Source organism: Mustela nivalis (assembly GCF_964662115.1).
Source record: "Mustela nivalis genome assembly, chromosome: 8".
Lineage (NCBI taxonomy): Eukaryota > Metazoa > Chordata > Mammalia > Carnivora > Mustelidae > Mustela > Mustela nivalis.
This window is the reverse complement of record NC_139027.1, coordinates 30,750,554-30,768,361: the sequence shown is the minus strand read 5'-3', so window position 1 is coordinate 30,768,361 and position 17,808 is coordinate 30,750,554. Positions and strand designations below refer to the sequence as shown.

The following is a 17,808-nucleotide window of genomic DNA, read 5'->3' as shown; positions in this document are numbered from 1 at the left end:
AAAGGCAGGGCCCGGGACTATTAAACATCTTTGTATCACAGAAAGACACGAGCTTCGAAGCAAGCCCGGGGGGCGCTGGCAGAAAGTCAGGAGAAGGCTGGCCAAATGAAGCTACAGAAATTGCAGTTTGTCAGAAGCAGCATTTGGGACAAACCCACACAGAATTCAAAGACTGATCTGATAAAAGCCCTCATGGTTATACAATGTTGCCCCGAGCTTCCTCCAAATTCACCCCAAATTCTCCTGCGGAGCTACCCTTCCAGACTTGTTTGGTGGCTGTCTCTTCTCGGGATATCGGGAGCAGGTAAGGAGTTCTCGGTTTCTTCTTTCATACAACGATGATGAGAAAGACTTTTCTCTCTGAGTGCTCCAAGTCAAAACAAGGAGGATTTTTATGACCCTAAAATGAGAAATCTAAAAAAGAACCCAAAGAGGGACGCCTGGGTGGCTCAGGGGGTTAAAGCCTCTTGCCTTCAGCTCAGGTCATGATCTCAGGGTTCTGGGATCGAGCCCCCCATCCGGCTCTTTGCTCATCAAGGGGCCTGCTTCCCCCTCTCCCTCTGTCTATCTCTCTACCTACTTGTTCTCTCTCTGTCAAATAAATAAATAAACAAATAAATAAAATCTTTAGAAAAAAACAAAAACCCGAAGAACACAAACAAGGATGTGGGGTGGAAAGCAGAGAGTGGGGATGGTGCCCAAAATAACTCATGGTAGAGTGAAAGCCATTCACACACAAGGAGACCAGCGTAGCCCACCAACCTCTGCAGGGCTTCCCTGAGACCAGGCAGCAGCTCCAGGGAGAGCCCAAAGGATCTAGCATGAACTCACTGCCCAGCACCGGGCTGCTTCAATGAGGCATTTCACTGTAAGTGAATCTTCCGGATCACCAAGAGCTATCCAGGCCCACGGTGAAGCTTTTCTTCTGCTGTGTTGGTGGACCTCCTACCACCTTCCGCAGAGACGCCCAGCATGCACAGCGGACGATGGGAGATCAACAAGAGCCTGTTCATGACAAGAGCTGGTGGACGAGAAGACCAAGAACAAGCAGGACAAGGGCTGCATCACCAGAGAACTAGTTGCAATAGCACAGGGACCTCTGAGGTTACTGAGGGGCGCGGAGAGTAACTCTGAGCTTTACTACAGGTGTAGTGAAGAGCCTGAGTTTGAATCCAGCTTCCCACCACTTGTTAACTGGGTGATTCCCCAGTAAGTTACTGACGCTTCTCAGGCTCCAGGTGCCCTGTCTGTTAAATAAGAGAAATGAACAGAACCAACCTTATTGGATTCTGCTGTGGATTATCATGTATAAAGTCCTCTCTGAAATATTAGCTGTTATTATCATAAGCCTTCACGTCACCTCACAAATAAGCAGTATCTTCCTTTTTCTCAATTCAGCACAACCACAATCTCTAGATACTGCGTATCAATCCCCAGAACTCTTAACGGAGTGTGGCTGGTCTAACAGGTTTCTTGTACCACGTCTCAAGGAAGTGGCCTTGTGGTTGAGTCCACTTCTGGCTGGATGTCCGGAAGTTTAAGACTGGACTCGAGAACACCTGTGAGTCTGCCCTGTGTAGATCGGCCTTGAACTCCCGGCTAGCCTAGCACCTTTCTCCTCCTTGCCTAGCAAATCTCCACCTGCCCTTTCAGGTTTTACTTAACTCTCATCTCCTCCATCTGGGAGCCCCAGGCAGCGCTTTTCCTCTGAACCAAGTCAAGTCTCCGAGTTCTATTTCTCCTGACGTTTTCCAGGTTAATGGGTAATATTCTGGCTGACTCCTCCACTAGACTGTCGACTTCTGGCGAGCCCAGCAGCAGAGGGGAGGCACTTCCAAAGGACCAAATGACTTTGGACTGGTCTCAGAATTAAGCCACATGCTCATGGGCTTTGGGTCAGTGTTAAGAATCTGATGAAATCCAGGCTCCCAGAGATTTGCTCTTGGCTGAAAGAGGCTCAGACATGTGAATTCTTCCATCAGGGCAGGGCAGACTGGAAGTGACTGCCCATTTTTGGAGGTAGTTCCAAAGTTAATATACAATTCACTTGTTTCTCATGCACTTCTGACAAAGGGGAAGGGGAAACAACCCTATAATTTCAGTTAAGTGTCACTGGGCAAACAGATATAACATCTATAGGACTGAGCTAATGTACGGATAGGTAAAGAGACTTAACGGATTTTCGCATGTGCTCTGAAGTTTTTACAACTTATTACTTTCATGACAGAGTTCTAATGGACTTGAAAGACAGCAGAAAAATAGCAGTAAGATGTTATATTAAGAGCCTCATAGGATCACATAATGTAAGAGCTACAAGTGATCTTTCAGACTGGTTCACAATCATAAGTCCGTGGTAACATTTTTACCGGTCTACAGAAAACAGATATATTTGGATAATCTATCACATTTCTTTAAAAAGCAAGATGAATTCAATTGAAGGGGGCGTTCTTCTGAGATTAAAATTTCCCCACTTTTGTGGTGTTAAAATATTTTCTCTTATAAGAAGGTGGTGGTTATAAATGGCAGCTTGGGTTTTAAAAAAATAAACGTAGTCTATTTCTTTCTTTTTTTTTTTTCCACTAGGCTCCACACCCAACATGGGATTTGAACTCATGATCTCAAGATTGAGAGTCTCATGCTCTACTGAACCAGCCAGACACCACTCGTCTATTTATTTCTGTTCCTCATTTTTACCCAGGTTAGTTTAAATTATTTTTTTAATTGAAATATAGTATACATACTTCCCATTAGTTTTAACAGCCCTATATTTAGGATGGCTTTCTAACTTGGCAAAATGAAAAGAAGTTGGGCAACCCTATGTAAGTCTCTCAAATTATTTTTTAAAGAAAATTTACTGATCCATAAAATCAGATTGAGTTCAACATCCCTCCCGTTTGCAGAAAAGGAAATGAGGGTGTAGGGAAGTTAAATGTTAAAGCGTTACACATACACTGAAGGCTGCCTAGCAAGTTAACAGCAACGCCGAGACCAAAACCAGAGCTCTTGCCACCCAGGGTCCACAGCCCTTACAACCCTACTCAGCTTCACAGGTGTTCAAAATGAGAACAAAGTACAGAATTTGATCCTAAAACCATTCACAGTGCACACCTGTGCTAAACGAGTTTTTAACATTCCATTGGATGACATGTTAAGCTCTGCAGTGCTTTGCCACAATTTTCTCTCACCATCGTGACAAATAATCTTTACATGGCATGAATTATGCATTTTTGTGATTTTTCGTCTGATCAAAATGCAACAGGACAGCATAAGATTTTATAAGTATACACAAATAAATATACACTAATTCCATCACCTCCACCTAGAAGCTACTGAATTCATTTTCTCCCTTATCAGTCGCAAAACAGGAGCCACCACCATTTCCCCCTTGGAGTTCGCAAGACAGAGTTCCAATGCAATCCCGCAGCATCTAGGACAGGATGGGCAAGCTTACTCATCCTCACGTTGAGTCACATAAATATCAGAAGATGACACATGTTACCAAGACAAATGTAAAAGCCTTTAAACCCAGCCTTGGAGGAGGAAAACTGCAATGCAAAAATTCTTAATCCGTTTATCTTGATTTCTCATTATTATTCTAATTAGCTCTGTAGTTCCTACAGTTATGGGTTTCTAACTCCTGCTGTTCCTGGAAGTTGTGGCTTCGTATGCTCACATTCTTACCATTTTTCTCATAAAAATTTTGAATTAGTGGCCATAAACGCAACCCCATTATTTTTAAAAGGCCAAAATTAAAAAGCCCTTGCCTATAAAGTAAGGCAGGTGTCCAGGATAATTAAAACAATATCCTACTTGGAGATCTAGGCTTTTTAAAAAAATGATTTTTTTTAAAAGGTTTTATTTCTTTATTTGACAGACTGAGATCACAAGTGGGCAGAGAGGCAGGCAGAGAGAGAGAGCAGGGGAAGCAGGCTCCCTGCTGAGCAGAGCCCCATGAGGGCCTTGATCATAGGACCCTGAGATCTTGACCTGAGCCGAAGGCAGAGGCTTAACCCACTAAGCCACCCAGGCACCCCCTAAAAAAATGTTTTTAGTTTGAAATAATTTTAGACTTCAGAGAGGTTATAAAAATAGTACATCTCTGGGGGGTGCCTGTCTGGCTCAGTCAGTAGAGTGTGGGACTCTTGACCTCAGGGTTGTGAGTCTGAGCCCCACGGTGAGGATAGAGATTTCTTAAAAATAAAATCTTAAAAAAGGAGGCGGGGGACGCCTAGGTGGCTCAGTCGGTTAAGCCTCTGCCTTCGGCTCAGGTCATAATCTCAGGGTCCTGGGATCGAGCTCCATGTAGGGCTCTCTGCTTAGTGGGGAGCTTGCTTCCCCCTCTCTCTCTCTGCCTGCCTCTCTGCCTACTTGTGATCTCTGTCAAATGAATAAATAAAACCTTAAAAAAAAAAAAAGCACATCTCTGTATACCTGTCCTTTACCCAATGTTAACATCATAGATAACCATGGTAAAATGATCACAACAAAGAAATTAACATTGGTTCAATACTATTAACTACATGCATCAGTAGAATTTCACCAGCGTTCCCACTATCGCCCCCTTTCTGGCTCAGGATCCAGTCCAGGATCTCCTACTGCATTTAGTTGTCCTTACCTCAGTCTCTTCTGTGACCATTCTTGAGTCTTGCTTTGTCTTTCATGACCTTGACACTCCTGAAGAGTACTGGTTAATTACTTTGTAGACTGTCCCTCAGTTGGGTTCACACAATGCCTTCCCCTGAATGGAATGAGGTTAGGCATTTCTGACAGACTATGACACAGATGATGTGCTTTTCTAGTACATCATATAAGGAAGATACAAGACATCTTATTAGTGGTGATGTAAAACTTGATTATTTCCTTCTGATGGTGGCCTTGGCTTCAAAGTGTTCATTCTGTCATCTAAGCTCTTCATCAACAGAGGAGACAAGTAAGTTAGTAGCACCCTTCCAGGGAGTGGGAACAAGGGGAAAGGGCTTCCTGACCTTCCACAAGTAGCTACCAGCAGACAGGCTGATGGAATGCTGGAGCTCAGAATGGATATTTAGAGAGTGGACCACAGGATACTAGTGCAAAAATTCTTTTGTGGAGCTCGGAATGGATATCTAGACAGTGCACCACAGGATATTAGTGCCCTGACAAAAGGGCTCTGACATAACACCTCTAGGTCTCTGTCGGACACAGGCAGGAGATCTTGGCCAGCCAAGGGGCAGCGGGCGGCAGCCCTTCTTCCCAGGGGAAGAAACACTAATGCAAAAAATGTCTGCATGGTTCTGGATTTCTGCTCTTCTTTCCCTTCATCCTCTACTTTTGTTTACTTTGGTTTTCTTTGACTAAGCCTTCTACACTTACCTCAGCCCTGATTTTAATGAAATCCTAATAAGAATATTTAACTACTGCTTTGGGTTTATCACCTCAAGTGAATTTCTACAAGCTGCCACAAGTAACGGCACCCCCGCCCGCCATCTTGCAGTCATCCATTCCTGGAGGCAGATGGCGGCGCACTTGTGATCTAATACAAATCTACACCACTTAATCCTGGAGACAAGGTAGGAGCCATGTTTGTGTGTTCCTTCCTCCCTTCCTCCCCTCCTCCCTCTCTCCCTCTCTCCCTCTCTCTCTCTCTACTTCCTTCCTTCCTTTCTTTCTAATTGAGATATAATCCATATACCACAAAATTCACCTTTTTAAAGTGCACAGTTCAGTAGTGTTTAGTGTATTTACAGGTGTTCAGTGTATTTACAGGATATTACCATCACCACTATCTAATTCCAGAATCTTTTCATCACCCTACCCCCCAAAATCTTGTACCAATTGTCAATCTCCATTCGCCTTTGTCCTCAGCCCCTGGCAACCTCCTACTTTCTTTCTCTATGGGGCTATAGATTTGCTTATTTGAACTAAGATAGTTTTGATCACAAATAATAATAAGCAAGATGATCTCAATCCAGTTAAGCTAGGAGGTGCATCATACACACACACACCTGTAAGGTTTGAGTTTGGTGACACCTCACCTCACCTTTCCTTTTAATACTCTGGACTCCCCATGCTACCCCATCCCCCCAACTCTGTCTCAGAGGTGACAGACGCTTTGATCTTGCCCAGGGTACGACCTTTCCTCCTTGATAAAAACTCTTGTGTTTTGTCGGAGTCCTGCACTGGTGAGGTAATGCTCAGGTAAATTAAGCTCTGCCGAAGTGCTAAGAAGTAGCTGATTTACATATTAACAGAAACTCTTGCCATCTAAGGCTCAGCTAGGATGGCCGTCTGACCCAGTTTGCTTAGAACTGCCCTGTTGCCCCAGCTTAATTATTAACAGCATCCCTTTTCCCTCTCAAAAGTGTCCTGGCTTGGGTGTTTAATTATATGGTCACCCAACCTTAACCAACATAAACGATTCATCATGGTAATTATAGGCATTCTGGCAGGCCAACAGAGAAAATAAATTGAGGGAAATGAGGTTTCAGTTATCTCCCAATCACAGGGCAGCTCTGCATTCCCATAAAAATAGCTGGAGTTCACCAACCTGTAGGAATCAGGGTTTCATCCACGGGCAAAAAGGCATCAGCTTCTATAGTGATTTCGTGGTCGTATATGTTTGGAGAACCCTGGGAAAGGAGGTAGAGAAAGAAGAGATCTAATGTTTAGTCTTATTTTGTCTTTTTGCTCTTTTTAAAAAAGATTTATTTACTTATTTGAGAGAGAAAGAGCATATGAGCTAGGGGGAAGGAGGAGTGAGGAGGGGGGAAGGGCAGAGGCAGAGGGAGAGAGAAGGCCAAGCAGGTTCCACGCTCAGTGAGGCGCCCCACGCAGGGCTTGATCCCACGACCCTCAGATCACGACCTGAATGGAAATCCAGAGTCGGTCACTTAACCGCCTGAGCCACCCAAGTGCCCCAGGTATTTTTGCTTTTTTTTTAAAAAATTTTTTAAATTTTTTTAAAGATTTTATTTATTTATTTGAGAGAGAATGAGTGAGAGAGAGCATGAGAGAGAAGAAGGTCAGAGGGAGAAGCAGACTCCCCAAGGAGCTGGGAGCCCGATGTGGGACTTGATCCTGGAAGGCCGGGATCATGACCATGACCTGAGCCAAAGGCAGTCGCTCAACCAACTGAGCCACCCAGGCGCCAGGTATTTTTGCTTTTTAACTTCCTTGCAGAAATGTTTTCAGGCACTGACAAACACTTTAGAATTCCCATCTGACTTATGGCGATGATTACTACGTTCATTTAAGTGTAGGTAGATAGGTCCTCAACATAGCAACTAATGCATTTGGAAGACGTTTTCATGGGTGACCCCAGCACGCATCTTCTTTCCTACGTGGAATTACGAGTGTGCAGAGTCAGAGAGACATCGGTGGTTTGAAAGACTTTTCAACTTTGACTTATTAGCAGAAGGGTTGCTCCCACTCTCCCCACATGCAAACAGAAGAGCCGGAGTTGTTGACCTGGAACACCCAAGTGCTGGATGGCCAACGCTTCGCCTCGAGGCTTGGAGGTGGGGTATTTTTTCCCCTTCTCTGGCCTGGCTCCCACCCAGAGGACCTACTCTGTACCACATGACCACATGACAGAAGCCTGGGAGTCAGAACTGGGCTTCCTGCTTTTGAGAGCTCGCCCATCTCTTCCATTAAAGATGCAGCCTGGGCGTGTGGGTGGCTCAGGGTATGAGCGTCTGCCTTCTGGTCAGGGTATGAACTCAGTGTCCTGGGACTGAGTCCTGCATCGGGCTCCCTGCTCGGTGAGGAGCCTGCTTCTCCCTCTGCCTCCCCCCAGCTTGTGCTCTCTCTCTGTCAAATAAATAAATAAAATCTTTAAAAATAAATAAATAAATAATGAAGATGTAGCCTGCCTCCCCCAGGAGTCAAAGACGGGTCGGTAGGGGCACTGGGTGGCTCAGTGGGTTAAAGCCTCTGCCTTTGGCTCAGGTCATGATCTCAGGGTCCTAGGATTGAGCCCCGCATCGGGCTCTCTGCTCAGTGGGGAGCCTGCTCCCCCACCGCCCGCCCGCCTGCCTCTCTGCCTACTTGTGATCTCTGTCAAATAAATAAATAAAATCTTTAAAAAAAAAAAAAAAAAAGATGGGTCAGTAGCCAGAAGGCCCAGGATCTAGCTCCAGCTCTCAACAAGTGGCCCCAGGGAAGTCCCTTAACCTAGAATCTCTTGTCTTTCAGGGTAAAACTGGGCCAACGATGCTCTTTTTCCACCTTTTCCAGGGTTCTTGCGAAGAACAGTTTAGTAGAGCTGTGTTGAGCTGCTTGCAAATTGGAAAAGACACGCACAGGTTTCTGATAAAAAGGATTATAGTTTAATAGTCTATTTTTAAGCTTCAAGCAGAAGACATGGACGGGGAACCAGGAGAGGGCTTCTGCTTGGCGAATGTTCAAAAATAAGCGAGACTAGGGCTTCTCTACGGGAGATGGTTTTGTCATAGGGCAAAACTGGACAGTGTTCTTGGAGACATTTTTGATGGTCATGACTGGGGTCGGTAATGCTACCAGCATCTAGTGGGAAGAGCCAGGAATTCTGCCCAACGCCCTAATAACACACAGTCCTGCGACCAAGAGATTGTCTGACCCAACATGTCAGTGTGCTTGGACTGAGAAACTCTGAGCTAACCTAAACGGAAAGCTGGGCTGGGTTTTTGAGAAGCCAACAGCGGAGGCTGAGCCCTCTTTAATGGAAACAGACCCTCTAGTCAGAAAGACTTAGGCCCCACACAATCAAATGGAGTCGTCCTGAGGAGAAACGCCAGGATTTTAGAGACCATGACAATCTATGTCTAAACAGGCCAGAAGGGCACCTGGGTGGCTCAGTGGGTTAAAGCCTCTGCCTTCGGCTTAGGTCATGATCCCAGGGTCCTGGGATCGAGCCCGCGTGTCGGGCTCTCTGCTTAGCAGGGAGCCTGCTTCCCTTCCTCTTTCTGCCTGCCTCTCTGCTTACTTGTGATCTCTCTCTCTCGCTTTCTGTCAAATAAATAAATAAGTAAATAAATAAATATCTTTAAAAGAAAAATAAATTAACAGGCCAGAAATTGCTTTCATTACACTCTGAGAAGGCTCGGTTTCTCAAGAACTGCCCTGGTCTTGTGTCCCCTGGTGGGTACACCTGGGCAAGGAGGGAGTGGACAGGAGCCAAGGGCAGGGCAGAGGCCTCTCCTCTGCACCCACAGTCTCTACCTTAGTCATTCATTTGGTCTGTTCTGACCTGAGAAAGCAGGTCCAAATTGGGAGGGGTCTGCCCCCCACCTAGAGCAGCCCTAGACTAGAAGGGGTCCCTCCTGGCGGGGTCCCCGTCCCCATCCCCTTGTGCTTCGGGGCTCCTGCCAGCACTGAAGGGGCCTCTGGGCCAGAGGGGAGCAGAGATGAGGGAAGAGAACTCAGGACTCTTTTCTTGGCTCCGTCTGCTCAGTGCTCAGTCCGAGGTTGAGTAGTATTCCACTGTAGGAATATTTCATGGACTTCTGCTTGTTTCCAGTTTTTATTATTATGAATAAAACTGCTTAGGAATTTCCCTTTTCTGTTTGTTTTGTAGCGTTAGGGCAGGAAGAAAATGATTCAACCACGCACCAAATAAACAGATGCGTCTGAGAACTTAGGAAGAAACCTGGTAGGGGGAGAAAGAAAGGAACATTTATGAGAGAGCCACTCCCTTAATGGGCTTTGGGTAACCAAGTGGCACGTACATTCCTTTATGAAAGGGAAGCAGGCTTCATTTTATCATTCTTCTGACCTGGAATAATGCAACGGTCCACTCTGGTGGAATATTCCAGCTGGATTCATTTCCTTTCTAGGTCGACGGAAACCTGGCGAGGAAGGCTGACCCACCACCAACAGCTCTTGAAGTCATCTCTAGGTTCACTGTTGATTTTGGTTAGCTTTGGTCAGCGGCTACTACTTCAGAGCATTAATCATTTATAGAGCTTTCTGTGGCCTGCCCGGGGCTTTACAGACCTCTTCAGGCCTTGCACCACGACCGCCTTCATTCAGCTCTGCTCACCTCTAGCAGGAGAGCACTGACACTCGTGTACTGCCCCAAAGCCACAGCAACCCCCTTACAGGCACCCTCCTTTACCCCTGGCAGGGTGCTGACTTGTAGATTTGTCCTGTGCTAGGCCATATGCTCAGGGAAAGGACGCCCTCCCTAATCCTACCATGTGAATTTTGACTGGATTAAGCCCATCATGGTGGTCCAGTTCCCTTGCTGGTACTGGATTAGGCAGGGCATGGTACACACTTCTGGGTTCATGAAATGGAAGGCAAAGTCAACTGGGGAGCTTCAGGGAAAGTGTTGTTTACTCTTAAAAATGGAATATTAGAGATATGAACAAAGGGAATAGGTCCTTTTTTGCCTTGGGGTATGACTGTATGAAGATGTGATTCCCGGAGCGGCCGCAACCATGTTGTGACCAGGAGATGATGAGCCTGAAGACAAGACCCAAAACACTGTGAAGAGGCAGAATGGAAAGATGGAAGAACCCGGGTCCTTGCTGACATATCTCCCCAGTCACACTGGAACCCCACTATTGCCTTTCATCTCAAATTCCCCCAGGCTGCTTCCCTATTTCTTACATGATGGCCCAGTTTGGGGTTAGATAAGGAAGGAACAATAACAAAGCCCAAACAACCTACAACCTATATACCTTTTCCATTCTTTGAAAAACAGTTCTCTGGGGCACCTGGGTGGCTCCGTGGGTTAAAGCCTCTGCCTTCAGCTCAGGTCATGATCCTGGGGTCTTGGGATCCAGCCCCGCATCGGGCTCTCTGCTCGGCGGGGGCCTGCTTCCTCCTCTCTCTCTGCCTGCCGCTCTGCCTACCTGTGATCTCTGTCTGTCAAATAACTGAATAAAAAAATCTTTAAAAAAAAAAAAGGAAAAAAACCCACACAGTTCTGTCCTCCCCCCAGGCCACCAAAACTCAGAAGTGATGAGTCAGAATTTGGCACCAGGTAATGCAAACACACTGCTTATTAAGCTAAGAAACAAATAAACAAGCAACAAGAAAATGCACAAGATGAGCTGACCACTTTAAATAATCACGTTTTGAGTTATTTCCCTGGGGAGGGCTGAAGACACATAATAATGGTTTCCTGAGTAGGGTAAGAGATATTCCGAAGCTGCAAAGGCCCCTGGGCCTCTAGGCCCCAGGCCCGGAGAGTGGCCACCCACTCTCTGGCCCCCTCCCATCCTGGCTGTGGATTCCAGCTGCACTCATTAAGACAGTATACAGAAGGGGGTTAACACTGTGGAGGGTGGTCTGTGATCTGGGAGGGTCCTCCTGCCTGGTAAATGGACAGAGCCTCAGTGAACCCGCATCCCCATTCTGTCTCCTTAACTGGAACACATCGGCAGATACTTACATATTCAATGCATAATTTCCATCTCCGAATCTATTTCTTTAGAGTATAAAATAGGATGTCCTAAGTATATAAAAATGTGGAAAACAGTGAAAACTCACCACGATCTACTACCTATGAAAAAAACACTAATATTTTGTTCTATTTCTGTCAAGTTTCTTTCCAAACTTATTATAAAAAGTAGGGTCTTTATGCACATTATTGCAGAGTCTCTTAGGGCTGGGCATATTTGTTTGGGTTTCAGGTTTTGGTTTGTTTTTGGTTTTTTTAAGGTTTTATTTATTTATTTGAGAGAGAGAGAGGGAGAGAGAGACTGCTCACGTGTGCGCGCACTACCAGGGGGACTGGCCGACAGAGAAGGAGAAGCAGGGAGCCCGATGCGGGGCTCGATCCTAGGACTCTGGGATCATGACCTGAGCTGAAGGCAGACGCGTAACGACTGAGCCACCCAGGCACCCCAGAGTTTAAGATCTTAAGGAGGACGGTGGAAGTTTCTGAGGATAAGAGATAGACAAGTTTAGAATCCTCTTTCTTATTTTTAAGGGGAGAACTTTGGAAATTACATAAGAACCAATTAATTCGTGCTATTTGGAAAGATCCTAGAAAAAAAAAGCAGCACATCGTCAGCAGACTCCTAAAAGAGTGTAAAAATGCAAGATATTACTAGTTGGCTGTGAACATCATCTTGTGGTAGGAAATCACGCCAAAGTGATTCAAGTATGGTAGACAATGATGGCTTTTCAGATGAAGAGGAAGTAATAGAGTCCACAGAGCTTAGCGACACTTTCTACTCTGCCTCATGTAACAGCCTCCTGGACGAGCTCAAGTAGTACCATTAGGAAGGAATCAGGTAGCGTAGAGGGGATTACCTGAGGGGTGGGGAGTGTCTCTCCAGCACTCTTCGGGTGGGCTGCACGCTGGAGAACACAAATGTTAGCAGCATGTCTGAAGGGGCTGAGCCAAGCCCATTTTTAAAGTTCCAAGGATGGGGGCACCGGGGTGGCTCAGTGGGTTAAAGCCTCTGCCTTCGGCTCCAGTCATGATCCTAAGGTCCTGGGATCGAGCCCCACATCAGGCTGTCTGCTCAGCAGGGAGCCTGCTTCCTCCTCTCTCTCTCTGCCTGCCTCTCAGCCTACTTGTGATCTCTGTCTGTCAAATAAATAAATAAAATCTAAAAAAAAAAAAATTTAAAGTTCCAAGGATGGAAAAGTGCCTTAACTGGAAATTTCGAGGGGTAAGAGTGGAATGAGGAAGCAAACAGAAGTTCCTGTTACAGAGAGATGAGAGGGAGTTCTTAAAATAGCTAGTTGCTTGTCTGGACACGTGGGAAAGGGTTAATTCTCCGGGTAATACAATGTACTCATTCTAATTTTCTCTATAACTTCCATTTGTTGAGCACCTACTGTGAGTCAGCGGCTCTGCCAGCCATTTTTCCTCATCCCCAGGGTTGACCCCCCGCCCCATTGCAAGAGTAATTCCGTCCTGGGTTGGTGTCTCTGGCCACAGCTCCTGCCACAAAGCACATGGCAGGAGGGCAGAGGCAGAGGCGAGTCCACTTACCTGGCCTGCCAGGTTGAAATAAGAATGGTTGGTCAGATTGACCGGTGTGGTCCGACTGGCCTGGGCTCGGTAGTTGATCATAAGCTCCCCACCATCCAGCGTGTACGTCACCCAGACTTTCAACTCCCCAGGGTAGCCTTCCTCACCATCTGGACTGACCCTCGAGAACTGGACGCCATTTGACAGCACCTGAGGCGTCCAGAGGACCTAAAAAAAAAAGTTTTCAAAGCTGTTAAGTCATTGCAATCTCGACCTGAAGGCCATGTTCCAATATTTAAAGCTAGCGAATTCTAGGAAGAGAAATGGTTATATGATCTTCAAGATGTTTGAATAACAGCTTGGATTTTAGTTATTCTAAAATTTTGTTGTATACAAAAAAAGTAGATTTTGAGAGAAACATTTTTCCCTTCTCTTTACCTACTCATATTTCCCATACTCTTTCTCCCAAAACTTATATGTATGTGTCGACACTATTTTCCTCTTTTCCTTTTTTAAAAGCTTTTTTCCTATCTCGGTGTCCCATTCTGAGAAATGTCATATGGCATTATCTGCTGGTGGTATTAAAAAATGACCTTAATAAATACGGCCCTCTTTCCCAGGGAAGTACTATTTACGGATATTTATAAAAAACGCTCCAAGATTCTCTATATTCCCTGGGCAGAGTTCCAAGCAAATAAGAAGGCACTTGTTCTGTTAGGAAGAGTTCTGCCCACGCACCAGGAGTCCTGATTTGAGGGCCAGGTTTGTTCCTAGCTCACTGTGTGATGTCGGGCATCAGTCCCTGCCATAAAGGGGTTGAAAAAACGATCTTGACGTCTTCTTCTCATTCTAGAAAATATGGTTTTAGGGGTGGCAAGAAAAATAGGAAGAAAAGTTTTCTAGAATTTTTTGCTTTTGGAACTAGGAATCTTCTGATTCACATAGTGCTTTCTCTCACCTTTGGCTTAGAGGCCTTGAGAGTCCCCTACGGGGAGGGACAGCCAGGAATTATTAAGCGCCCGTGACTAGAGCCAAGACACTTTGCTAGGGACTTCACAGACACTCTCTTATCTGTCTCAGAGCTGGCTCAATGTGGGCACCATGATCTTCATTTAATGATGAGAGAGAGCTGGGCTCAGAAAGAACACACGGTTTTCCCCAGCTTCTTCCAGCTGGGAGGACAGCAGTCTGATCCTGAGCTTTTTTCCTTATTCTCTGCGATCAGAAGACATCCTGTCCAGAGAGCCCCAGTCTCTTTGGGGAGCCCTGGAGGTCACTAGTCAAGAGGTCTTTGCTGACAGGAGACATCCATTTGTTTGGTTCTCAACAGCCACTGACCTGGTGCTTTACGAAATGACCAACTTTGTAGGTCAAAACAGTTGAACACTGGCCATTTCAAATGGCTCCAACTAATACCATGATCCCATTTTACAGATGAGCAAACTGAGTTCTGTGGTGTTACCTTGCCCACTTCTACATCCCATATTCAGGGGGTTTGACTAGAACCTTTTCATGCTTTATCATACTTCATGCTCATTGTTTAAAACTCTTCTTTTCTTTTCTTTTTTTTTTTTAAGATTTATTATACTCATGGAGAAAGAGAGAGCACACACGCACGAGCAGAGAAAGAGGGAGAGGGAGAGAGTCTCAAGCAGACTCCGGGCCGAGCATGGAGCCCAATGCAGAGCTCAATCCCAGGACCCTGAGATCACGTCCTGAGCTGAAACCAAGAGTCAGATGCTTAACTGACAGAGCCACCCAGGTACCCCATGTCCATTGTTTAAAGGGGTAAAAAAAAAAATCTTGTTTAAAGTCATACACGTCATTAGTGACAGAACTAGGATTCAAACTCTTGCCTGGTAGTCTACACCATCCACATCTTCATTTCAGTAAATGTTTTGTTTGAATCTCCTTTTTCAACAGGAGAGTTGAGGCAAAACACTGTCATTCCGAATAGACTTGAAAGATAATAATTTCTGTGGGCCACGGGAATAGCCTTTGAGCCCAGGCTCTGCCCACCTGCTCCTGGCCTGGATCCTTCTCACTGATGTTGAGCGATCCCACGTTTACAGGAAGGGGAGCCCAGCAGGAGCAAAGGTCTCTGCCTTTACCTATGGTGAACGCAGCTGGTGTCTGAAACAAACTCACTGACCTTAGTAAAAAATTAATTTTACACCCTAGTTACCTCCTAGAAATGTTGAACTTCCAAGACACTTAAAATATAAAGCCGGTTATATGCATGATTAAAAAAGGAGAAAAGAATCCCCTAAATGGAAAATTTTAGGAATAAAATATCCGAAATAAAACATTCTTCACTTGCTACCTAGTTTTTGTCCTTTAGAGAAAGAACACGTGGAAAGTTTTTTGCATAAAGAAATGTTATCAGATCAGTATAATTTCATGGAAAACACAATTCCTATTCCCAGGAGAATATCCCTGACCCTGCACTTCAAAAATTTCCTGAAAAATTTCCACGTTTGCATCTCTAGGCCTCCTTATATACCATTTCCAATTCTGTCAGATGATTCAAAGTTCATCTTTTTAAAAAGTGCGTTGATATAAACAGAAAAAGGCGTATCTACAAACGAGCTATTTATTCAGTAATTGTTGAGATGAATACAGCTGGAAATAGTTCATCTGATATGGCTCCTGTTACTGCAGGGAAAGCTTATAGTTCAGAAGCTTTCAGTATCTCCAGGGTAACATTCCAAGTCCTTCTCCCACCCTCCCTGGGCTTCTGCACAGCCATTTTTTCCAGGACCTACTTACTAAATGAAATGCTATTCTTTCTTCGAGGGTGATTCAAATCCTACCTCCGCAGTTCCTCTCAATCTGTCCACCAGGGTTCCTACAGCACACCACTGGCATCCACAGTCGGGGGCTGGTTCCCTAGAATGGCTGTTTATCCAAGGGTCTGGCTCCCTCACTATAGTAGAGGGACTCTACTGGTTCAGAGAAGGGACTCAGTAGGCACAGAGCCCTGAAGGAGGTGTATATACTCACTATCTTGCTGTGTTTTTACAGGGCACGCATGTGAAGCCACACCACAGAAAACGCTACAGTGGGAGAGAGGGAAGAGGAACAGAGTTGGGCCTAACTCCCTCTGCTTGGGCTTTGCCCACGGGCCTGCCATATTCCAGAGACCCTCTGCCCTGCTACTGCCAGGACGGAGGCTACCCCTTGCCTTCATGCCTTCCGGGGGTGAGGAATCCATTCACGGAGGAACAGGGAAGAGATGGGACAGTGTGGTTCTGGACCACAGATGGGAAGTTGGGCAAGAGAGTGACCAACTTCCTTCAATGGGACAGGGGGCAGTGAGAGGCAGAAAGGAAGAAGCAGTGCTCTTTAACTACCATACATATTCTAGTATTTTCTGGGGGATATAATTTAAAGGAGAGTTAGCGACCAAAATTATCTCCTTGAAATTAGACTAGTAAGAGAGTCGCTGGGGGTTAACCCTCAGACCCCACACAGCTAGGAAGCAGGCCAGTACGCGTTTCTACTTCAGGGAGAAGCTGTTTGATCAGTTTACTGTCCTAATCTTGTTTTCCCAGAGATTCACTTGGGGAATGGGAATTTTAAAATTTTTTTTGGTTTTTTTTTAAAGATTTTTTTATTTATTTGAGAGAGAGAGAGAGCATGAGAGGGGAGGGTCAGAGGGAGAAGCAGACTCCCTGCTGAGCAGGGAGCCCGATGTGGGACCTGATCCTGGGACTCAGATCATGACGTGAGCCGAAGGCGGTTGCTTAACCAGCAGAGCCACCCAGGCGCCCCGGGGAATGGGAGTTTTAACGTGGAAAGAGGCAACTGGCAGAGAATCTGAGATGATTCTGAGGCATGAGGCACTTCAGTAGAAGCTATACCTGGATGTGGGGGAAAGGGGCGTAGCGGCACTTTCAGGGGTATGTATTGGACGGGGGACGCCTACACCAGTGGTTACAGTGTAGAAATGAGGGCTGGCAGGCTGGGCCGCACAACCTAGGAGTTATGTGGTCTTTTACACCCTCAGATTTCTCGTTTGATGATAACGCAGGGCTCTTGCAAGCATGAGACAGAAGACGTACAAAACCTGTGCAGTAAGTGGCAGGTATTATTTTTATTTATTTACTTACTTATTATTTTTTTTTTTTTTAAATTTCATTTATTTATTTGAAAGACGGAGATCACAAGTAGGCAGAGAGGCAGGCAGAGAGAGAGAGAGAGGGAAGCAGGCTTCCCGCGGAGCAGGGAGCCCGATGCGGGGCTCGATCCCAGGACCCTGAGATCATGACCCGAGCCAAAGGCAGCAGCCCAAACCACTGAGCCACCCAGGCGCCCCTTGGCAGGTATTATTTTTAAGCCACTTTTCCGTTGTGCCCAAGGTCCACTGGACTTCCTGATCCCAACACCAGGAGAAAATCATGCCCTGTTTTTCCCAAGTCAAGAGCTGTCAGCCTTTCTCTAAGGGCTCCCCTGCCTCTTACAGTCTGATGAGCTACAGAAGGATGGGTCCTGGAACAGGGCCAGCACCCCTGCTCCCCCGAGCCCCTGGATCGGCCTCTTTCCTGTATCATCTCCCCACACATTTGCTATAGGGCCTAGGATGAGCCTGGTGAACATATGGTATGTGCGAAGGTGGAGACCCTGTCCGGTGCCCCTGACTTACCTTATCAAATCCTCTGACTCCTCCATGCAGACTGTTGGGTCCATTGTTAATGGGCAGCTTATACTCCTTCCCATCCAATGTGAATGTTCCTTTGGCAATTCGGTTGGCCACCCGGCCAACCACGGCTCCAAAGTAGGGCTGCTTTTGGAGGTAACCTGCAAGACATGAGATGAAAGTGTTGTTTAAAACTGGAAACCAAAGGTGAGGCTCACGGTGCTGCCCACCAACTTCTTCTGAGAGCAGCTGAAAGTAGCAACAACTTGGACCTACG

General features: G+C 45.9%; 1 protein-coding gene across 1 annotated transcript in view; it reads right to left on the bottom strand.

Annotated features, from left to right (window-relative positions):
• Positions 1-17,808, bottom strand: part of GALM (galactose mutarotase) — a 53,046-nt gene that overhangs the window by 24,083 nt on the left and 11,155 nt on the right. Inside the window, exons 2-4 of the mRNA XM_082745730.1 lie at positions 17,538-17,692; positions 12,914-13,120; positions 6,527-6,608 (exon numbers count right to left, since the gene is read on the bottom strand). Of these exons, the coding sequence (XP_082601856.1) occupies positions 6,527-6,608; positions 12,914-13,120; positions 17,538-17,692 (444 nt within the window). The remainder of the gene's footprint in view (positions 1-6,526; positions 6,609-12,913; positions 13,121-17,537; positions 17,693-17,808) is intronic.